The sequence below is a fragment of the Centrocercus urophasianus genome, unplaced genomic scaffold (assembly GCF_019232065.1).
Source record: "Centrocercus urophasianus isolate 14NV4802_14NV808 unplaced genomic scaffold, USGS_Curo_1.0 seq_16, whole genome shotgun sequence".
NCBI classification, from domain to species: domain Eukaryota; kingdom Metazoa; phylum Chordata; class Aves; order Galliformes; family Phasianidae; genus Centrocercus; species Centrocercus urophasianus.
Window position 1 is genome coordinate 28,531,174 of NW_024884711.1, and position 24,471 is coordinate 28,555,644.

Genomic DNA, 24,471 nt, shown 5'->3' on the forward strand with positions numbered 1-24,471 from the left:
AGGTCGTTGGGATTCTCCTACACAAATAATACATTTTTGGACAGAAAAGTGCGTTTTCAAAAAACAAGAAGTTTTCATCTTGAGCTAGCGCAGAACACAACCTCCTTTTCCAGCTTTGTCTTTCTAATTCTTTTTCTGAAAGGAATGCTGGTATTTCTGGTGTTTGCGTAAATTCGGAAATAAAAATGCCAGCATTTCTGCTGTGGTTTAAGCTGGCAGGTACCTAAGACCCATACAGTCATTTGCTCACTCCCTTCCTTGACAGTGGGATGGGGGAGAGAATCAGAAAAAAAGTGGATCAAAATAGAAAATTTTAAGTAACATAGAGAAAAAGAAGATGCCCAGTTATATATACAAATATGTGCTATATATATATATATAAATACACATACATACATATGTATAACAAGTGATGCACAAGCAATTGCTCACCACCCACCAACCAATGTCCAGTTACTCTCCAAGCAGTGGCAGGCTGCCCAATGAATTCCCCCCTTTTTCAAACTTTCCTTCTGCATGATGTCGTGTGATACGGATGTGATACGGAAAACCCCTTTGGCCAGTTTGAAACTAAATGATCACTGTGGTCCTTTTCAACCCAGTTCATTCCATGATTCTGTGATTCATGATTTTGCCCCTTCCAGCTCCTCGTGCCCCCTTGCTGGAAGGGCACTAGGAGAAGCTGAGAAAACTGAAATGTCTTTGGCTCTATATGGCACTGCTCAACAAGCAACAACCAAAAACATCAGTGTGTTATCAACATTGTTTTTCTCCAAAAACCAAAACATAGCATCACAGCAGACACCATGAAGAAAAACAACTCCATCTCACATGGAACTAAGACAATTTCCCATGGACTACACATTCTAATTTTGAACTGGTTGTTCTTAGGAAAGCCCTTTGAAGAGTCAAGTCCTCAATCTTGCAAAAGTCAGTGTAATGAATCATTCAATCACAGAATCATTTGAGTTGGAAGGAACCTTTAAAGGTCACCTGGTCCAACTCCCCTGTAATGAACAGGGACACCTACAGTTAGATCGGGGTGCTCAGAGTTCCATCCAGCCTGACTCTGAATGACCTCTCTGAGCAACCTGGTTTAGTGCCTTACCACCCTTATTGTAAAAACTTCTAAATCTCCCCTGGTTTAGTTTGAAACCATTTCCCCTCATCCTCTCACAACAGACCCTGCTAAGGAGTCTGTCCCCTTCTTTCTCACAGCCCCCCTTCAGATACTGAAAGGTCATTCTCTGTTCTCCCAGAGCCTTATTCTGTCCAGGCTGCACAGCCCCAGCTCTCAGCCTGTTTTTCTAGCAGAGATGTTCCATCCCTTGGATCATCTCTGTGGCCCTCCCCTGGATGTGTTCCAATGGATCCACATCTCTCCTGAGCTGAGGACTCCATGTCTGGATGCAGTACTCCATGCCACCGAGGCAAGGCAGCAGAAGATCTCATCCCATTATTAGTGGTTCCAAAACCTATGGCAAAATCCAGCTGTGAAACTTTAATGCCTGATCTCTTCAAGGTTTTTGTAATTGTCACATCTTTTCCATGCAACATCTCAAAATGTATTATCTCAAAATGAGATGTGTTCTCTTGGTAAGGACTATACCAATAGGATAACTGCTATTTAGAGATCTGTGTACTGACACAGTAACTATTTCTCACTTTCCCACAAAAGAGGAGTTGCAATGGGAGATAACATTGGTTAGCCTGAGTAGTGCTCTGAGGGCTTTTACTGTTATCATGAGACTTGATTTTCTTCCTGTGGTTTCTGAAAAAGAAATACTGAAATAATATCTTGATTGCAGCTGACTTCAAAGCATGACCAATTACCTCATTCAACATGCATCTGTTACAGGTCTTAGAGTTCCTTGTAAATAATAAAACAACTTAACCCAACTTGCAATTTGAGGTTTCCATGTTTTATTATAGATGCCACAGATTTGAAACAAAGCATTCCTTGGTTAAGATAAAGTAACTGTTTAATATTATTAAAACATGAGTAATATCTTACCTCAACTACAGGAAGTGCTGCTTGAGTCTAAACATTTTTAAGCACAAGTCACAGCCATGCAGGGAAACAGGAAATAAACATCGATGAAAGATCATAGTGTGAAGGATGCTATGGGCCTGCGATAGGAGATTATCCAAGTAATAATAAAGTTAAAGCCACTTTCAAGGTAGAAAGCTCTCAGTATCAGCAGAAGGTGCCCTGAAGGCTGAAGTACCACCTCCAAAGTGAAGTAGAAGAATCTTGAGGCAGAAAGATCACTCAAAAGAGAGTCTGTAGCAGCTTCTCAGCAAGCACTTAAAAAAGAAATGAAGATTCTCTTCATACTGTTTCTGTCAGGAAAGTTTAAGAGCACTACTAGTCGCCAACATTGCTGCTAGTCCTAACAATTGTCAGGCCGCCAATCCTCCCATGATTGCCACAAAAGACTGCAGTGAGGAAGGATAAGTTCCATGCTTTGAGCATAACGATCCACCTGCATACCTAGTATTTCTCTGTCATATATATTTCATGTAATAAGATTTCATAGCACGGAATAAATTAGAACATACAAACCATGCTGAAAAAAATGGTATGATAAAGATGGAAGACAGGATCAGATTTGCTGCCAGAACTATTTACAGACGGCACCTGAAACCCTGAGCAGCCTTACTTCTCCTGCTTGATTTCATGCTCTCAAGACAGAACCAGATCAGTCCAAAAAACTCTTTCTTCCAAGAAATTATTGACACTACAGAATTAAACATCACCAAAACACTATAGGAAAGTGTTAGATTTTTTTAACGTGTGAAAACCAGCACTTGCAAACAATGCAATTGCAGGAACACAGTGTGCCCAGAGATGAAAACCAGAGCAGATGTATAAATGATACCAGTCATCAGTGAAGCACGGCTCATGTGTCCCAATACCAAGGGCTTAATAGCAAGCTTGTTCCAGTCACAAGCGCAGCAGTCTCCAGGAGTGACTCTGACTCAGAAACACGTCTACTTTTCAGTTCCCTAAACATACATCCTGCATGCTATCCTCAGCACATGCCTGCAGCTGGCCACTCTTTGCCCCACTTATTGTCAGCCCTACTCCTCTGCTCAGTCTTCTGCCCTCCAATGCCACTGGTTGTTCACGTGGAGCAGGACACGGTGCTGGACCTTGCAGTATGAACATTAAATGGGCCATAGTTGTGCTCAAAGTTGGGAAAAAAAAACTTTACAGGCAACAGGGAGGTGACTGAGTTACCTCCTTTAGCATTTTAATGGCTCTAGGATTGCAGCAAATATACAAAGGACTCTGAACTGAAAAAGTAAAAGCTGCAATTTCCAGGAGACCTTGTGATCGTTCTACCTCCTGATCCTGCACTGATCAGGATGCAAGACAAAAAGGAAAACATGCTCAAATATAGAATGCATTGAGAAAGATACCCTGAAGTATAACTCACTTCAGGTGGGAGTTGTTATCTTTCCCACAAACATTTGCAGCTAAAACTAATGATCAAGAATGAAACTGCCATGGACTAGAGGATTTCACGCATATGCCAACCACAGAAATGTAGTGGCTTCCTATTCAGTAGAAAATGACATAATCGTGTTGTAAGTAACTATACAGGTGGAAAAAGCAAACAAACAAACCTCCTAAACTTCTTCATACAAAACAGGCACTATTTAGGAAGCAGTCACACTCATAAAAATATCAGTATTGAATGTTTCACCTTCAATCGCTGGAAGAAGTTATTTCTAAAGAATGTAGCCACTGCACCGATTTAGGAATACCAGAATGTAGTGTTTTTCCAGCTGTGCACTACCGCTGATCCACAGCAAAGCAGGATGCTAAGAAAACAGAAAGTCTTCTCAACCACACACTCATTCCCTCCCGGAGATTAAAAACAAACAAACAAAAAAACAAAAAAGGTGGGAAAATAGAAACAATCATCCAAAAAGTGCCTTCATTTTGGTTTCATGACAAATGAACAAAGTCTCGGCAACACTGACTCATAGGTTTTTAAGCTGAGATGATCATTCCATCATTCCATTCTAAAGGGTTGAGAAACAGAGAAATAATTCCCACTTTTTTTCCAAGCTGAGTTACATGTGACAGTAACACACTGCTATCAGTAACTAATCGTGTCTACATATTTTTTTAAAAGCTCTTCAGGACTAAATGAGAACATAGTGGAATTCATGGAGTAACAGACAACAGCAGTCACTGCCTATGGATCAGAGTCAAGATCTGAGCTATTTTTACTGTTTTGAAAACAGCTTGTTCCTCTGCTTTATTCCTGTTAAAACATTATCAACTTTCTAAAGATGTAACACCTTGTCTTTTAGTAGCTGTGCATTGTTCTCAAGATTTCCAAGTCCTTTTCAAGCACAATATTATTGTAGTAAGCATGGAGAACAAATTAATAATTAATCTCCATCTGATTTAAATTACTACTTAGAGTTGATAGGGTATGAATATGTTCAAAGATGTTCTTATTTTGTGATTAGATGAAATTTCTATTTATGAACATTCTGAGGGATTTTTTTTGCATCTTTTTTTTTTCTGAGGGACAGACCCTTCCATTACTTTGCTGGCTGTGATGTAGAGATTGGACAGTAGAATCAACTGAAGTTTCACAGATAACTGCTGTAAAAGACCCTTCTGAAAAGAATTATGGATTATTATTCTTAGCAGTATCACCTCACTCTGAATATAAGACAAAGTAATGTTGCAGTATTTGAGTTGGCTGCAAGGGTCAGCTGCAAGATCTACAATTTTGTCTTTGTCACTGAGTGAAATCTTGATATTAATGGCTTTCCTAGACTAAATTTACAGAATAAATTGTAATCTGTTGTCTCTGGGACTTAAATTTATTTCTTCCCTTCATGAAGTGAAGGTCTGTTCCATTTTACACTGCAATTTCAAATACGATAGGTTGGGAGGCAGGTACATTTGGCTGCACACCCAGGACTACGTACCCCCTTGAGGGGGTAAGAGAGTGCTTGGGGTGTGAAGTAGTATACTCTCATCTGAATCTTTTTTAACTTATTATCTCTAACTTGTTCTACTGAACCTGGAACAGCCACTTCAGGGCAGGCAAAGTGCCATTTCATGAGTGCAGTACGAGCAGAGACCGCCAAGAGACTGCATATGAAAATCAAAGTTGCTCGGTGACAGCATTCCAATCCAGGAATGTCAAAGCAGCTGTGAGGGCTGATCTACCCTGCCTATTTTTAATTAGATATGTCATTGGCCCTAAATTAATTTCAGAAATAAAAGGTGCTTCTGCAGATACATGAAGGAACATTCTATGACTCCACTGATTGGTGTAATGCAACAGCAGTGTACTGCTGGAGATTTTCTGGTCTTCTGGTGCATTCCACAGGGACCAATGACTGGTTCATATTGCAAAGCCGTAGGCAGGTGAACCACCATGCAACAGCACATACTCTCAAGGAGGTGCTAACAAGAAAGCTACTGCTTACATTTTCTTGTTGAATCTAGATTTACACAGTATATGCAAATGATTATCCCACCATGCTCCCGTTGGGACCAGCAGACACTGTTCCACTTGCTTCTGCAGAAATCAGACTGGTTTAGCTTTGATATGGGCCAGGACAAACAAATCCTGTCCTGTAAATTTAGATTAGAGTCTACTTCTGCAACTTTCAGATTAGGAGATCTTAGTCTCAATTACAATAACTCTGACTAACAGGATTTAGCCCTTCTATGCAGTTAAAATCCTCAGGGTTACAACCACTTGATTCCTAACTCAAAAGAGGTGGATGTGAATGCTCACATACTGCTTTATATTACTGTCATGGCAACAAAATCCTTCTAACTGCAATGTCGTTGTTATTCATGCAGCAAAGGACACACAGAAGATGTTCACTGCCTCCACCTTCAAAGGTTAATACCACAAAAAGCTGTGTTCCAAAACATCAGAATATCCATTATTGCAGTACCTATTTCAGGACCCTAGCAATGCAATTGTCTTCATACACACTGACTATAAAAGGTTATATGCCTTTTTAATGCCCTATATTGTTCTGTCTTGTTAAAGAGAAGTGAAACCAATCTACTATCCACGTTTATCTATTTTAATGGAATACATTTCAATATAAAAAGAAGGCTTGAGATCTCAAGATTTGTGAAACAATTCCAGATACAAAGGAAAAAAAGTATTTGTAAACAGATATCAGTTTGGCATAATACTCTTCACTGTTATGTGAACTGATTTTACATGGTATCACAACAACAACAAAAAAACAACCAACCAACCAAACAAAAAAAAAACACAAAAAAAAAGCAAAGTACCAAACAAATAGAGCACAGTTTTAAACATCTTTTAATTGATGATGAATTTCTACAGTGCTACAGTGTTAACAATCTCTAAAACAAATACCTGAATCTCTTGCTCAACAAATCTTACAATCTTTGCAAATAAATAAGTTACTAAAAGTATCATACTGTGTGCTTTCCTGTCTGTGTAAACTGCTAACAATAACATATTTCAGGAAAAATAACAATAATGAGCAGCTGCAGTGCATTTACACTTTTAAGAATCTTTAAGTACAATTCCGCATATGATACATTTAGATAAATATTTCTGTACTTACACTTTTACAAAGCCATCAATTGAAAGGACATACAATACATTCAAGACTGAACAGAGCAGAAGAGAACTGTGAACAAAAAGACAATGTTTCAGCTGATACAACGTGAGATAGTAGTATGCATTTCCATTTTACAACTCTAAAACCACTAGCAGCTGCAGACTTGACTCGACAGCAAGTTCCTATAAGACAGCTAGTTATCCAACATTCAAGTTCTCTACAATTTGTCTTGATTCAGACTTAAATCCACTTTTTAGACTAATTCACTACTGTGACCTAAGAATTCACTGGATAAATCTTCTGTATCCGGCAGTAAGATCTGTAAAACTTTCTGTCCTGCTGAAGGCATAAAAGCTCCTCCATCAGTGGCTTACAATACCAGACACTGAACCAAAAGTACCCTACGCTATTAAGGTGTGCTACTGTGAAAGCAACTTTCAGGAACTATTCTTGGCAGATACTAACCTGCCAGTTCAAGCCCTGCAAAGCTTAGAACTGAAGTTAACTTGAGCAAGGGAACACAAGAGCTTTGCAGAAACATAAGGTATTTGTTTCTAAAATAGTCATTACAACACGGATTAAAACACTGTAATGGGCTACAGATAATCATCTATAAAAATGTATGTTCACTGTGAATTGTGAACTGCTCATAAGTGATACATGATCTCAGACACATTTTAAAACACGCATCTTGAAATAAAATTTAATTTTCATCTTTTAATTTCCGTCTTTTGATTCAAAAACACATTTAACCAATCATTTATAAGGAACTGCAGACAGATTGCCTGCATAGAAATTTAGATTTATGAAGCCCCCCTGTCTTGTGCAGAATACTTACTTGTATACTTGTATTAATTTTCCTTCCCTTTTTCTCTCACGGATTAAACAAAGGCTTGATTCACAAAAACTGCTAATAAAGCAGCTACTTTAAACCACAGTTTATTGTAATGGCTCTAATTTATTCTCACTTTAATCTATTTAATAATCAATGAAAGATCCAAATATCCACTAAGGTAAGCTGGTATAAAGAGTGCAAGTACCACCGTCAGATCAGTCGCTAAACCTAGATTTAAAATGCATGTATTTATTTCTGGCTAAGAAAAGGAAGGTTCCTTCCGCTCACAGAAAAGGTCTCCACTCCTTGTTAATTCCTTGTTAACTAGACAATCGGTCTGTTATCATGAACCTGGCTGAGTGTTATGTTATGAGTAGAAGCATACTGCACAATTTATCCAAGATTGTTAATTTTGAGCCATGTTATTGACAGCAGTGTCACACAGCTGTATTGGAATACCAGTAATTCAAAAAATACGTGGTTACAGACGCAGATATAAGCAGCTGAGTGAAGCACAAAACCTTTCTGTAACACACCCTTTGTGCACAGAGATCCCCTCAGCTGATCCCATTAGTTCCTTATGCAGAAGGCATGAGGGCATGTTTAGCTGCCTCTCTTCTCAAATCCTGCATAGACAGAAGTGAGAGAAATGACGCATATTAACTGCTGCTCACAACAGCCTCACTGATTCTCTTGGCAGCTAATGTGCAGGATGCAGTTTCACAGCATCAAACCCCTTTGTACCAGCCATATCCTGATGTCAGGACTTGGCTTCCAGACGTGCAGGGCAGAGCTGTGAAATGAGGTGATTCACTCAGTCTGTCCTGGAGCAGCCTTTCCCAGTGTATGTTGAAGGGAACCTCAAGAAATCCAAAAGTTTTCAGCCGGAGTTTCTGTTTATGGTACCACCAATAATAAGAAACGTCATTTAACAATTATGAATCCACTTCCAAAGCCCTGTTCCTACATATTGTCATGAAAACAAACAAACAAGCAAACAAAAAAACATCCTTAAGGACATACTTTGTATTAATCCATTCCAGAAGGCTTATACAGCACAAGTAAGAAAATACCTTTACACAAACATTTTGTTAAAGAATACATCAAAACATTATAGACACTGAAGCTTAAGTACACACGAATCTTTCATAAACAGGAGGATTCCAATGCTTTACAAAACAAAGAATATTGCAGAGAGAAATACAAGAAAAGTAGGTGGCAAAAATAAGCTGGAAAGAGAGCACCATATGAAAATCATACTTAAATTTTTACGTCCATTGAACAAGCTAATTAAATGTTTCAGGGTGTCATACTGAAGTTACACAGGATAGAATCATGGCCCATGTAAGTCAATGGTAAGAAGGCTGTACTCGGAATTATCACTACACTGGAGGACATATGAAGCAAGAAGTATACATTGAGACTTCAGAGCAGACTTCAATCAAAAGAGAAGAGGAAGAAAAGAAGGCGATTCATTTTTTTTATTTGAAGTCCGTGACAAGAAAACTAATCTACATGACAAGCTCTCTGGTCTGTGCAACACTGGATGCAGTAACTTGTAGCTTTATTCTAGAATCATTTAGCAAGACTTGCTGCAGTTGTAAATTACTTTTTAAGTTCCATCATAATGCTGTTGCTTTGTGAAAAAGATTTTAGCAAACAGTGCTGTATTTTTTCATATACAAAAGGATATAAAAACAGATCCTAGATAGCCATATGATAAGAGCTTTAAACCACAGTGAAAACAAACGTAATATAGCTCAGGTATTCCTGTTATTACAGAAAGAGTATTGCATCCAATAAAAGATTTCAAAATCACATACTGAAAGTTTCCAACGCATTTTCAAGAAATTGATAGCTATGGTCTTCAGTGAGCTGCCCTGACAGTTAAAAAAACAGACGCATAACTTAATCTAATTGCATTTACTCCTATTTCATCACACTCTTCTGCTTGCTGAGAAATATTTCTAAGAAGTGCCACAATGTTTGCTTCTCATGGATCAAAACACAAGTAAAGTTTATAAAACTGTATTCTAAGAACATGGGACAAATACAACTGCTAGTCTGAACGTGTAACACAAGCATTTTGCTAATCACTACTGTAAATGTGGTTTATATTTTAAACTTTAAATACTTAGTTACATATAAAACTGAGAAGTAGTAAGTTAACTTATAGCACCTTTGTTCTAAAAATATAAAGATTATGTCTTTTAAAATTCTAAGAAATACGATTATTGTATCTCAAGTCCACACTATCATTTAAAAGAAACCTAATTTCCACGTAAAGAAGACAAGTGTGAAAAATTTAAGGCACAAAATGGAATTTGAGGCTTCAGGATATAGTAAATCCTTCCTTTTTCATCAAATTACCTGATGCATCAGAAGAAACACGTATCTCCAGCTTTCAAAATAAGTTGTACTACTGTAGAATCACTGATGCTAAAAATGGAAACTGCCTATTCAAGTATGTAATACAAACTTCTTCCAAAGAAACATTATTTTCCAGTACTGGATTACATGTAACATAAAATCTTCCAAGAAACTGTATGTATGGATAAGCTTTACTGCATCATTCTGTAACCTAACTGATTTCTCTGGTAGGATCTTTCTCCTGATATTCACTGGATATATCATCAGTTCTAGTTACACTTTCACACTAACAAAGCCTCTTCCTTTTACTTGTACTTGTCACACAACAGGAAGTTATACATACTTAATGTCTCAACCTTTCTGACCTCCTTCATACTTCAACTAATTTTTTTTCTGTTCTCTGATTGCTTTTTCGAAGATTGACTCTATTCCTCACACCCGAGCTGCTCAAAATATAAGACAGTACTCAGGAAATGACCTCAGCAGTCTCAGGAGCATTCTGATTTCCAGCTGCCTGATGCACCTCTTCTGCATGTAACACACTCTTCCTTTGACATGGCTGAATCTGGAAGCAATATTGTTGCCTGTTCTATTAAGTCTTCTTATTACATTATTACTTTTCAATCTTCTCTCTCTCTGTCTCTCACTAAGTAGCCACATTTCCCCAAATGCATCATGTTTGCTTTGGTTCTCCCACGTAGTGTCCAACTCCTGCCTATATTTAATCCACACGTTGGACTTCTCCCACTCAGCTATCATACAGTATCATCTGTAACGTTTATTAATATGCTGTAGATCCCTCTTGCATATTACTGAGGATGTTAATTAGCATTACATAATTCCATTATAGACAATTAATGGGGAGGGAGCAATTAAAATTACAAGATGGGATGATTCAAAGCACTGTTTATATTTTAAGGTACTACTTCAAATAAATTTTATGCCTCTTAGCTAATTATGGGAAGTAAAAATATCTCACTATAACTACAGTTTCTAAATGCCGTACCACCATTTTTCTGCATACATAATTAAAAGTAGAAGAGGAAGCAGGTTGACAATCAGTCTTCCTCTGCATATGATTCCTGTTCCAGCCACTGACCATGGGAAGACTGGTCATGGTCACTCCTCAGCATAAGCTTTCAATCAGATAATGCTGTATCTACTGTTTGACATTTCTTTTCAATTAGAAATGAAAATGCAGAGAGACCCAAACTTGCACTGAAAGTCAAGGATTCACCTCCTTTCAAAAATCCTTCTGGAATTCTATAGTGTGATCTTGTAATTCAAAGAATGTTGAACAACACGCTAAAAGTACTTGTAACTGCAAAGGTATAATTTAAAGTACAACTTAAGTAACATTTAAACCCCCTAGACTATGACACACATCACTGCCTAATTTATGCTCTGTTTTCCAGAAGACACACTTTCAATACAGCTCATCAACTCCCCTGTTCTTGAGGAGGACTACAGGTCATTAGAAGCCTTTCCCAATAGAAAGCACATTAGCCAACCATTCAATTTGTTAAAGCTATTTGTCAGCCTACTGAAAATAAGAAAACAATATGTTTGAAGAAATAAACAATTAAAAATCAAAGTTAAACCAGAAATGAAAAGGTAATCTGATGATATATTAATGGTATAAATAATACAGTCCATGTTATTTTATACACAGTTGTTTATTCTTGTTCCATGTTTCAAAACTTGGACTCAGAAAAATCACAGGAAGTTTTGTTTTTTTTACCCTTGTTTTTCCATTAAAAGCACCATAATTACATGGCTCGATTCAATCGTCCTTTTCTACAATCACTTCTCCATGAAGCACCTTTCTTCTCTGCCGCAGCATGTGTAAGTAGAGTTGTGGAAATACTTGATCAAAGCATAAAAGAAAGCAAATTAGATTAAAAAAAAAAAAAAAAAAAAATCAGCAGATCACATTATGGAAAAATACACTTTTTCAGAATGAAGAACCAATAAAAATTATGGCACGATGTGCCACAGCTGGCCAAGGCAAATAATGAGTCATGAATTTCTCAGTGAGTTTGAAACAGTAATTACTCAGAAGTCAGACAAAGCCCTCCGAAGGAATACTGTTTTCATGGATCTTCCCTCAAAATTTTCTTTGTTTGAACCATTTTTTAGCAGTGCCTGAAGTCTTCAAACCTGTTCTAAGGAAAGAATGTTTGAACATAAAATTTGAGGAGGATCCAAATTTACCCTACTTGTCCAAGTATGAAAAGCTCTGTCCTTCTCCTGGCCTTACTGTATTACCTTTCTTCTGATTAATTTGATCATTATTTTTAAAGCACAGAAAACTGGACTTATTCCTGAAGCATGAAGTTATGCAGACATCTGTAAAACTACTAGTAAGTTATCCTAACTTTTGCTTACCCATATAAATCTCTCTCACTGGCCTCCATGATTTCTTGCAAAAAACAAAACAAAAAATAAAACACCTCATATTGTGTATCCATACAGCCAAAGTCCAGAATTTTTAGTCAGTTTCTTGAAGGAATACATTTTATAGATGCACAACGCAGCTCCTTTTAACTTCAGTTTTCCTGCTCCTCAGTGCCTTTCCCTTATCTCTTCCTTTATTCCTACCCTCATAGTCCAGAAAGACTAAAATATTCTACTTGCCCAATTTGCTCTAGTTTCATTCTAGCAGTCATTGTGCTGTATCTATGTCAAGTTGTTTTCTCCTTGTCTGCACTGTTTGGCTGACAGAGAAAATAACAGCAGAAATTCAAAGCAGATGGTCTCTTTAGGCTAGCTCTTGTTAGGCAACTGATCTGTGGTGGCTCCTGATATCAGGGTTTGAGGAAGATCTGGTTAAACATGGGACTGAAGTACATTCAGAGAAGTTTTTGAGGCAAGGTGTGGATTTCTGTGATGGAGAAATTCTGGAGAATTTTGTTTCATGTTTTTCCAAAGTAGGCTCAAATGGTGATTTTCCAAGTTCACACATAAATGGATACTAATAGCAAGAAGAAGAAGGTGAATGTCTGAATCTTGCAAAAAAATCTTTAAGTCATTGCTTCAAAGCAGCAAAGTAACTAGAAATTCTTGGAGACAACTAGAGACACTTCTGTATTTAAGAAATAGTATTTTTACTTGTCCATGACCTTAGAATTTTTTTTTCACTGAAACTTTTAAGATGTTCTGAGGTAGATAACAGAAAGTAAAATTTTGGTTTAAACAATTAAAGCACAGCAACACTTGGAACAACAGAAAGCAGGCTTTTAGAGTAGAAAGCATCTAGGAAATTTAACTGCAGGCTGCGTTGTCTGCATTGCTGATAATTGATTATTACATTGTTAGTGTTATTAAAGCTAATTACTTCAGCTAATACTAAAGCCAATACTTACATGGTATATAGGAGAACATGACAATAATAAGGAAGTAATAGTAGTCAAAGGAGACATTGTATTTGTTGGGAAGTCTCAGTGAATACATCCCTGTTTTCTTGACATAAGGTAAAGCAGCATATATAGTCAGCAGTTCACCCGCAACTCCAGCAGGATACAAAATGATAAAAAAGTTGTATCTGCATTAAAAAAAAAAGAAAAACACCATGTGAGAAACAACTCCTGAATTTAAAAATTGCAATAGGTTGGAGCATTCCTTCACTAAAATCAAGAACCATATCCTGGGAAGGCACGGAACAACTTCAGTTACTTTTGATAGAGTTATTTTGCTTACAAGAATGCATTCCCACGTCTTTTTATTTAAAAATAGAGAATATCAGAATTTGTGCATCTCTGTCCTGCACTTAAAAAAAATCATTCTCCAAATTTGAACTCTCCAATACTGTTGTTTCTTTTTTTTTTTTCTTTTTTTAATATGTATTTTTTTATTTACTAACCTTGCTCCCACCGTCAGAGATAGGACTAAGAGCAGAACTGGATCCCAAATTCAGACAGTGCTGTGCATCCTTGCCACAGCGCACACACACTGTGTCAGTGCTACGTATCGTAATTTATTTGAAGAAACTGGAAATGGTGAAATATCAGATGCCTGTTTTACCAATTGCCACATGGCAAATTGAAGTAGTAGTAGTAACAGAAATAGTGGTAGTAGCAACATTAACTATTAATGGAAATTAAAAATAAAGAAAATGAGAGCGCCAAAAATTTAGCAACTCCATTTCAAAATAGGCAGAACATGTTCAAATAAAGGGCAAACACACTGATTTTAAAGAAAATGTGGCTTGAATGTCATAGGTCACATTAGTGTAGACATAATAAAAAAATGTCATCAACAGGGTTTCTTTGTCCTTATGCACAGTGCATCATGTAGATTCTAAGCAACAGCTCTGAAGTTCACACAGGGGAACAGAAGTGAGAGCCATCATATAGTGTGTGAGAAATGTCCAGTGTGCATTACATGGCCAAAAGAGAGGAGATCCAGCATGGTAGCAGCTGAACATGAAATCCTCTTAGAAGCCAATGGGCTTAGAGGACTCACAGGTCAGAGAGCAGGTATGTGAGGTATAGGCAGGCACTACTGCAATGACTTACACACAGACTGTCTCTGTACAGTGAACAAAAAACCAACAAAGTAAATATCCTAAGCCAACATTTAGATCATACCCATACCATTGCCATTGCCTGTGGACAGGTAAATGTTTTAAAATTATTTAATAAGTTAAAGATTAAAAAAGTTCAGCTCCTTGGGAATACTGAATTTATGCTCTGTTGTACAGTCTGATTCTCTGTAAACCTTGATAGGATATTTTGAACTCCATGAAAAGATATACATGTTGAAATATTTTGTTTCTATACTTCACAAAACAGCTCTGCTGTGAGAATGGCAGCTCCCAGAATTGCATATTATAAGGAAAAAAAAAAATCCAACCATTCAAGATCCACTGACTTGGTGACAAAAAGCATCACTGTCAATATTGTCAATATAGTAATTTCTGAATGCATTTCTCCTACTGAAGCCTAAAAAAAACCATCATTAATGAAGCCAGACCTGATTCTTTGCAAGTTTGACATTTGTTGCTTAGACATTACCAAACCTACCACTTTCAGTATTAACAAAAACGATCATATCTTAAGAATGGACATAATCATTGCACACATCAAAAAAGAGCATTAGAAGCACCAGAACCACATTATCTACAAAACACAGGCAAGTAGGAGATGCAAACAAACTCATTAAATGAACATATCACCCATGCCAAATGTAGGAAAGGTATTTTCTTTCTAAGAGTGGAAGTCTGTCTTGAACTCTATCTACACAGATTGTTACTCTTCCAGTTAATCTCTTGACAAGCATGTAGCATCTGTAATTTATGTGGCACAGTGATGGACCTGAATTGTGTTTCAAAATCAAAGGAGTTTTGACACAGAACACACAATTTACGTGGGCTAAACTTTGTCAATATTTAGCTTCACTACATTAATGTAACATTACAAAAGCTCTGATAGAGCACAACTTCTTATATAGTAATATAATTTATTTGAAATTAGTGACAGCAGCTCCCATTATTTCAAAGATGTTAAGTCTACAAAGACTGACACGTGCTTAATCTTAGGCATCGCATTCGGAAGGATCTGAAGGAGTCATACTGTAAGTTAAAAGGTGACTCCAAAGATAAGGAAGAAATATGAAAGTAAATGAAAACAGAGTTTAGACCACAAGACACAGAAAGGGAGGAACAAATCACATCCAAAAACATCAACTAATTGTTTTTAACATTTTAAACGGACTTACAATAATCTCAAATACAGAAAGTCACCAGCTTGCACTCTGCTGACACATAACCAAAGCTCAAACATCTGCTCTGCTGTGTGTTAGCTCAACATGCGTGAAACTAACATGCACAGAACCACGACAAACTGAAGTGCAAGACATCTCCACCTGGCCCATTTAATGAAGTATGGCAAATGGTTGAGCAGGTTGAATGTGTAGAAGGAATATCGAGTAATCTCTGTCACAGTCCACACGACCAGAAAAAGAATAACGCTTTCCTCATTCTGGATCTGCAGAAGTATAAAGAACCAACACGTTCTTCATCCTTAAGCTTCTTTTCTGAGTAAACTGCAACAGACTTCTGTTTAAGATATATGGAACAGAACTAACACCTTGTAAAGAAAGACAATTTTGGCATAAAAGTGACATGCTGAAACAATTACTACGAGGTGTTCTATATCATCTGTATTTGCTAACAGACAGACACTTAGCAAACTGAGCAGCCTTTATCCACTGTGCAAATTTAGAAAAACAGAACTAATATTTGAGCTTATTCCTCCTCTTTAGCTGCACTTTCACTATGCTGTTTCCCCGCTTTGTCTTGACTTGCTAATTTATTGCTCCTCAAAATACTAAAATGAAAATACTACCTAATGTATATTCTTTTTATGATCAGCTTTTACCCATTCCACATTTCACTATTATCTGCCTTTATCTGGATTTTCTCTTACTTTCCTGTAATCTAAACCGCCATGAAATTTTGGATGAAAGGAATTGTTTAGTCTACTAACTGAGCTTAGTAGCAGATCAAATCAGGCTGCAAGACAATCAAGGAGTTGGAAAAGATCGCTCACTGAAGAGTGATTCATACATTAGGAGTTTGGGGTAAAACTGTTCAACTCTTCTGTTTAAGGTTTATACTCTGAGTCATTAAACTGCCTCATCAGTAGGTAACACATTTATCTGCTGCTTCAAAATAGCAATTATTTTTCACTCTAAGTGAAAAAATAAACAGAAGTCTTCAAAGTGAAAGAAGGCACATGGAGAAGAAGCACTGGATTCTGAGAAGAATTACATGCAAGTTAATGTGGTTTAAAAGTAATTTTCTTTAAAAGGGGGAATTTTGTAATACAATTCCATGCCTGAAGTATGAAAAGCTGCAGAGATGTCTTGAAATAAAATAACACAATTTTGTTAAAATTACAAAAAAAAAGAGGAAATTGCTTTTTTTAAAAAAATAAAATACTACATGGTGACAAAGTTTAATACATCATAAAGATGTAAGTGATCATCATCTCATAAAATTGCACCTCAATGTGTCAGTCAAAGATGCACCTTCAGTAAAAGGATCTCACAAACATCCACAAAATAGAAAGGAGATAGAAGAATATCTCCAAACTCACGAACAAACAGCAACCACAAACAGATAAGCAAAGGAGAAGACAGAATTAGGTTGTTCTTAACCTCATGTGATTACAAACAAACATTGATAACCCAAACTTGGATTCATGCCACAGCATTGAATCTGACCAGAAGTGCTTTAAATAAGTATGCAGAGAATTCCTATTCGTTGCCTTGCAAATCTCCAGTCAAGTACAGAGGTGTGGGTCTGGCTATTATCACTACCATGCCTCTCACCACCTAGCATGACCCTGAACATTCATGCTTGCTAGGCAGTAACAGCATGAAATGCAATCAGACATACATTTAGATGTAGTTTTCTTGGACACAGCTTGACCTACTGTACTGAAGACTGAGAAATGACAGGATATGCTAAAGATTACTACTGCACTGCAAATGATAAAAAGCGGCAAAAAGCTGCACTACATTCCAGCATTCGTGAAAACAATCAACATTAAAAAAGTAGTTAATAATTGATTTTTTTTCCTCAAGAAAAAAATGAATGTACTGAAAATGCTTAACTTAAACAGAAAAAAAAAAAATCAGAAACGTATATTTTGTAGTTCTTTTTTTTTTAAAAAAGCAATAGTAAAGGAAAAGATGAAGTGTAGAGAACTGAAATTAAGGGATTTGACAACCAAGGCAGTATCTCACTGGCAGACAGGCGTGTGCCATCTGCTGGTGAGACAATTTAATGGCTCAGCTTTTTAAATTTAAAGGAATACAGGAGCAAACTCAAAATCTACCCCTAAATTCTTACGTGCCCTTTACAGAAAGCAGAATGCATATCCTACTTCTAGCTGTATGCAGTCTGCTCATTTCATTCTGCTAACAAATCACTAGATTTACAATAACCACCTACAGCCAGGCAAATAAATCACTGACATTTATTCAGGACTTTAAGTGTGCCTCTGGCACGCTGAAAAACCTGATAGATTTTTAATGAAAATAATTCAGTATGCAGGCTATCAAATATTGATATTACATTACATTAAAGTCTTGGGAAGGTTCCTAAAACAAACTGCAAAATTACAACCACGTATATTCACGTTAATTCAATGTAAGTCATATTTTCATTTAGATACATGCAGAGAGTGATAAATTACATTCTTGAAAGGCAACACATGACACGATGGTATGTTTGTAGGTGAACAGAAGCACTGGTCATTGATAGCACTTACGCAGACCAGAGCTGGCACGATACTACAGACAGGGCTGTTTAACAGCTAACACCCAGACTCCCCTCCTGGGGAGAAGTACATGGATTCCATCCTGTAACTCCAGCTTCTAAACTGTACTCAAGTCTATAAGCATTCTCTGTAATTCGTCTCCCTGGTGAAAAGAGAACTGTATTAATAACTCCTCAGGAAAAACTCAAAACAATCTGCTCATGCACATACCTGCTTTATACTATGCGCAATGAACCACACCATGAAGATTCTTGAACTCACTTGGACCCCAGTCACAAGCACAGATGTGTGAACTATTCCTTGAAAAGAGAAACATGTTATCTCTGCTCCACAACTGATGTTTCATTTGGCTCAGGAGAAACTAAAGGAAGAACTCACCAACTGCACAGTGGACTACCTGTAAACAGAAATAAGTTAAAGGTTACTGGCTTACAGTGTGTGACTGTCTGTACTACAAACACGGCCTTTTATGTATTTATATAAACTCAAGCTTAATTCTTACATTTTTGGGGTTTTTTTTCCTCCAACTAATATTTCACGTTACACAAAAATACACATAAAAGCACCAGTAACCAGTGCTGAGATGAGTTCAGTGTAAACACTGTGAATGAGAGACTTATTTTCCTAGTTTTGTATGTTGAATATTGAGGTATTTACAAAGTGTTTATTTTTTCAACTGATAAACTCCCATTATCTTACCCAAATAATAATTTTACAGAGCAATGTGGGAGGAGTCATACAAGGCATGCAAAATGCATAGCAATTTTACAATTTTCTGTATTTGTTATGGATTAATTAATTATTATCATTCAGCTAATTATAGCTACAAATCTTCAGATTTATTTTCTGGTCAGTGATGCTTAGCAAACAGAGTGCTTTTCATTATTGTCATGGATTCAAGTGGAATTGTTATTGTGGAAGTTTAATAGCATAAAAGCCTATGACAGCTGGCCTTGTGATTTTAAATTGCTGTTTGAACAACAGATGTTATGGGCAGATTGAGAAAAAGAGCCAAAATGTAGATAAGAGCTCTTTGCTGTGCCTGGAAAAGAATCATAACTGCTCAATAAACCCAACAGCTTCATTCTGTAGATGAACCATAAATTTAGACCACAAGTGACAATTGGCCCAAGTCACGCTGTTTCAAAAGTGCTGTGAACAACTTGTACAGACCCTGTTGTAATGAGGTACACAGGACATGCCAATCCAGTCTGAGAATAAGCAGAAGCAAAGCAGTTCCCAGGGAACATCTGATTTAAAACCAGTATTACAGTTAATTTTCAAAAAAGGTGCTCCTTTATTTCAACAAATCTCCTTGCTCTCACAAACAAGCAAACAAAAAAATTATCATCAAATAATAAAGATAAAACGTCTTTTAGTACTCATATAATATTTTCATATTGAATTCAGGTTAATAATGTATTTGCCTATGATATGCAGAATCCAGAAAAATAAACTGATGTTTGAAATTTACCTCAAGCAAAGCGAATGTCTGGAAAAATTTAAGTATCTTTTGCACGCTTCTGAATAAACCTCTGTGTGTTCCTCTCTGGATATAAAATCGTGCCATGGCAATACCCAATACCAACCACCTACAAAAGAAAGAGAATGGATACCTTTCAAATAAAAATTCTAAAGCTTTCCATCTAATATAAATAATTTAGTACAACATTTTCTTACTGAATACCTTTGCGTCTTCACTTGTTGGTGTTCTTAAGAGATTATTAAAAATACCCTTAGACCTAAATATTATGAAATGTTATATCAATATTAAACTTCTTAAACTCTTAACCTGGAAAAGGATAGAGAAGGATTTGTTTACTTTCAGAGGATTAACTTGAATTACTTAACCCAGGGGCCCGACAGACTTTTCACTAGCAGTGACTACATATTTTCTACCACTAAATCCTCACACACCTTTACTGTGGATTACTGTTATTTGAACTCTGATTTTGGGTCTCAGGTTTGCACACACAAAAGACTGTCACTTGTGCACACTGTTTTCACATTCTTCATTACCCCTTAACGCTTCAGTTTCAGAACTGACAAGCGACCACCATGCTTCTATTCTACAACTCAGAGGTAATGAGAAGTCACCTCAGAAAAGCAGATTCTGATTGAAAGATTGAAAGACCCACGCTCTGTGCTCCTGGCTTCCAGAGATGAAAATATTAAACTAACACATTTGAAGGTGCTGGCTAATTTTTCCAATTTTTTTTTTAAGGAATCAGTACGCTACCAACTGATGGATCAACTGATCATCCTTCCAGTGTAAATGCAGTAAAGTATCTTTTAATCAAAGTGAAATGTGATATAAAATTCAAACTGAGATCTCAAATGAAAATGGATTAAAAAACCCCATTTCACAGCTACAGTTGTTATGACTCCCACCTCTCATATCAGATCTAGAGCAACAACCCAAGGTATGCGCAGTTGTTTCCACATAATTAATCCATGTTTATATAATGAACTTTCTCCAAACAATGTACCATATGTTCTGTTACTAATCCAGAGTTACACAAACATTCTCACAAACATCGCACTAGGGATCCCTGAAACTTCAGGTTTAAATCCACAAAGGCTAAGGATAAAATGTCTTTAATTGACTTAAAAGCATAGCCAGAACTACAAGTGATATTTTCAGGGTTAAAAATGAAAATACATAAATTGCAATAGCATCAATTTAACTTCTTGTCTGAGGATAGTTGGGAACAATGATTCAGTTCTCTTACCCTCCATAGAACCATTGCAAGCAAAGCTGTACAGCAACATGAACTGTGGCTAAGGAAGGCCAAAGAGAAACAGCAGTGGAGTCTGAGAAATATTCTGAGGCAGATTTGGTGAACATATAGATATTCAGGGAAACATATACATAAACATTTGGATAAAACTTTAACTCTTTCCCTGCCCTTATACTCTCCCTATAGATAAGAGACTGGCTAAAGCTGATAAGCAGATAGCAGGAAAGATGGTTATCTGATTGGACACATTACGCTGTAACAGCATAAGTCCTGCATGGATCGTAACAGCTCTGTATTCCCTTTGGATGGTACACACTTCAGCAGCAGTCCTGTGACAACTGTCACACACAGGGCCTACTACTGCATTGTCCTTTGCTTCGTCCAGTCCAACAGTGCATGATAGCACGTCAAATCTGTATACAGCCAGGCTTCCCCATACTGTAGGAATGATTCCCTTCCTTCACCCCTTCTGCTTTAATCTTATGAATCCAGTCTGCCAGAGCTACAACATTTACGCCCTAAAAAAATTACTCAGATTTTACAGCGGATTTTAAATCTGAATGTACTCATTTTAGGTTGTCTCCCATCACGACCAGAGGAGGAATCACTGGAATCTCACTGCCAGTCCTTCACAGCCAGGCTGCCATTTCACAATGAAGTGTGTGATAAGGGGAAGGTGACAGTGAGTTTCTATCCAGCTGGCAGGATGGGTTTGATAGCAGCAGCTTGAAAAGTCAAGTTACACCTCATCTAAGCAGACACTTTCCTCACTTTCTTCTGTTATAAAAGGTCTGCAGAGAGCAGTCTTGGGCTACACCCAGATGCAGAGACTTAAAATACGTTTGTCTTAAATAATTATTGGGAGATTTGGAATCTTTGACAATTACTTCATTTAGCCTTCAGTAGCTTTGATTTTGGATTTCAGGAAAGTGTAGTAGTGCATATTGTAAATCAGCAGGTGGTGTAAAAAAATTAGTTTAACAAAGGTAAAATTTTCAGTTGGGACTTTCAGTAAAGCCAGGTACTGACGTATCATTTTTATCTCTGAATGCGTCCCTCTAATCTTCATTAGAAAGAAAGATAAAGTGCAATTCTGCATTAGGTTAGTTGTTAACACAGATGGGCAGTTACAGTTCTAGAAATACTTTACTATACTAAACTCTTTGGAGAACTGCACTGTTCTCGTTTACAGATGGTGCCCCAGTGAAATGTTTCTCTCCTTCAAAATTTTATTTTTCACTTAAACTGTAACCTGTTTGAAAGAATTGTAAGAATGTGTTCTTCTCTCTTAATACTCTGCTTTCACACAAACTGCGCAGGTGAGCAAATCTAAATCCCTCGGGGGGTGGGGGGGGGTGAAGGAGGAGAGACAGAATCAGCACCTCGCCCCAAAGCTAAGCGTTCAACCATCTTCCACACGTACATGTAAAAGCCACGTGAGCTCTGACTCTTGCCACGAAGTGGAAATCAACGGAGGGTTTTTCGGCACACACGTGACACGCATTAGTTAGTGGCACAAAGTTTCAGAAGTGGAAATACCTGCTTCAGGCACTGAAGATATAAACCCGAACGCTCGCATCATCCTTCACCCAAAACAAACAGCCATTCCCCTCAGCACTGCAGTACCGAGCGCTCCACACGAGCCCACGGGCGCCTGCAGCCCAACCCGAATCACCTCACGCCGCCGCAACGACAGCAGGAGCCGAGCACCATAGGAGCGGCACCGCTGTGTGGGTTTCTGCCCCGCACGGCTCCGGCCCGTACACAGCCAGCCCGGCCGAGCGCCGGAGCTCCTCCGGCACCGAGACAGCCACGGCAGCAGCGCCGGGAGCGTGGAACCCCCCCGGAGGGCGCGGGGCGGCCCGAGGGCGGTTGGCGGTGGAAGGAGCAGGCTCCGTGGGCGCAGCCCGCGCGGCACCCCCGCCGGCATTCCTGGCCCGGCTATACTTAACCTCCGCCGCGGGCTCCGGGATGACGCGCTCGCTGCTGGTAACGCTGCACCGTATTAGGCAATGCCGGGCAGGCGAGGGCTCGCCCGGCTCACCGCGGCTCCCCGGCGCCCTGGGACCGCGTCCCGCCGCCCCGCGATCGCTGCCGCCCGATCCCCAGGCCGAGCTGCTCCGGCCCCGCCGCTCCGCGCCCGTCCGCGGCGCCGCGCCGCCGCCCGCCCGCCGCCCGCTCACCCCGCGGTCATGGCGATGTTGTAGAAGATGAGCCAGGCCGTAGCCAGGGCGCCCAGGCTCCTCTTCTTGCCGTTCTCCTTCTCCTCCACAGAGCCGTTGCCGCTTCCGTCCTCCTCGCTGGACGCCATGGTTCCCCGCGGGCAAGGAGCGCACAGCCGCGGGGAGGAGGGGCTCCCTCCGCGGCGGGGCTGAGGCCGCGCTGACAGCTGGACCTCGCGCTGTCTCTCACCCCATCTGTCTTCCTCGAGGGCCGCCGCTCGCCGCCCGCCGCTCACATGGCGCCGCGCGCTCCTCCCTCCGCCCCTGTGGGCTCCCGGGCACGCCCGCGGGCGGAGGGCGGAACGGCCTCAGAGGGGGCGGCCGCCGGGCAGCACCGTGTGGGCCCCCAGCTGGGAGCTGTCATAGAACCACCACTAAGGCTGGAAAAGACAGCTAAGATCACCTAGGCCAGCTGTCAACCCATCACATCTGCAAGTTCTTCTATGCTTCTAGGGACGATGAGTCCACCACTTCCTTGGGGATCTGGTTCCAATAATACCTCAACACTCTTTTGGACATTTTTCCTAATATCCAACCTGAACCTCCCCGGGGCAACTTAAGGTCCTTACCCCTTATTATATCACTGTCACCTCCTTTCAGGTGAATGTAGAGAGCGATGAGGTTTCCCCTGAGCCTTCTTTTCTCCAGACTGAGCAATCCCAGTTCCCTCAGGCATTCCTCGTAAGATTTATGCTCCAGGCCCCACACCAGCTTTGCTGTCCTACTCTGGACACGCTTCAGGGCCTTGATGTCTTCCTTGAAGTGAAGGACTCTAAAATGAATACAGTACTCGAGATGCAACTTCATCAGTGCCAAGCAATTACCCACCCACATGGCAGTGACAGAAAATACTGGGGGTCTTAAAAAACATTCTAAGCTATGAGATTATTTGGTGAGAGGATGAGTGGACGGGCCTTGCCCTGAGGGTGTCAGCCCAGAGGTCGGCTGCCGGCACAGCTGTTGGGAGCAGCTGGAGGAGCTCTGCAGCCTGGCATGTCCCAGTATCACCCTGAGGGTACGTGAGAGGCTGAGGCAGACACCTGACTAGGGCACAAAATCCTTTGCAGAGCCTGAAGAGAACCCAGCTGATGGACTGAAGGGTAAGATTTGCATATGTATGTTGTCTTAAACTGTGAATCTGCAACCTCTGTGCATGGAAACAGCAACTGGACAGGGAGTGGTGCTAGTTCTGGACCTGGAGAAGTATTGCTGTGAGCTGTGGTACTGAGACGTTGCCCCACTGAGGCGCAGGCCATATTCAGTTCCCTGAAGCTTGTCTCTGTGCTAGCAGCCAGCAGCTCTGGATGGTGGACGCATAGCCTGGGACTCCTTATGTCCACAGCACGGCACAGCACTTCAACCACTGCCATGTGAGGCAGATCTCTCAAACACAGGCACACAGATACGAAAGTGAG

At 39.3% G+C, this 24,471-nt stretch overlaps 1 protein-coding gene across 3 annotated transcripts; it reads right to left on the reverse strand.

Annotated features, from left to right (window-relative positions):
• Positions 1–6,309: 6,309 nt before the first annotated feature.
• On the reverse strand, positions 6,310–23,243 carry HACD1 (3-hydroxyacyl-CoA dehydratase 1). 3 transcript variants are annotated; one of them, XM_042817188.1, is made up of 8 exons: positions 23,018–23,099; positions 22,258–22,385; positions 19,568–19,685; positions 18,472–18,490; positions 18,304–18,392; positions 15,671–15,792; positions 13,171–13,349; positions 6,310–11,671 (listed from the first exon to the last, which is right to left on the reverse strand). In XM_042817188.1, coding segments are annotated over exons 2-8 (612 nt in total). In that variant the 5' UTR covers positions 22,260–22,385; positions 23,018–23,099; the 3' UTR covers positions 6,310–11,588. The 3 variants fall into 3 exon arrangements, with proteins under 3 accessions (XP_042673122.1, XP_042673123.1, XP_042673121.1); XM_042817189.1 differs by lacking the exon at positions 22,258–22,385 and having other exon boundaries at positions 23,018–23,243; XM_042817187.1 differs by lacking the exon at positions 22,258–22,385 and having other exon boundaries at positions 18,304–18,386; positions 23,018–23,218.
• Positions 23,244–24,471: the final 1,228 nt, after the last annotated feature.

What these genes read in the sequence shown, in the direction of transcription:
- HACD1 (XM_042817189.1), bottom strand. Translation starts at nt 23,145, where the DNA reads ATGGCGTCCAGCGAGGAGGACGGAAGCGGCAACGGCTCTGTGGAGGAG. An exon ending in AACATCGCCATGACCGCGGG is followed by an intron (nt 19,686 to 23,017) that starts GTGAGCGGGCGG and finishes TTTCTTTTGTAG; the next exon opens with GTGGTTGGTATTGGGTATTG. An exon ending in TACTTCATTAAATGGGCCAG is followed by an intron (nt 13,350 to 15,670) that starts GTGGAGATGTCT and finishes TTTTTAATGCAG; the next exon opens with ATACAACTTTTTTATCATTT.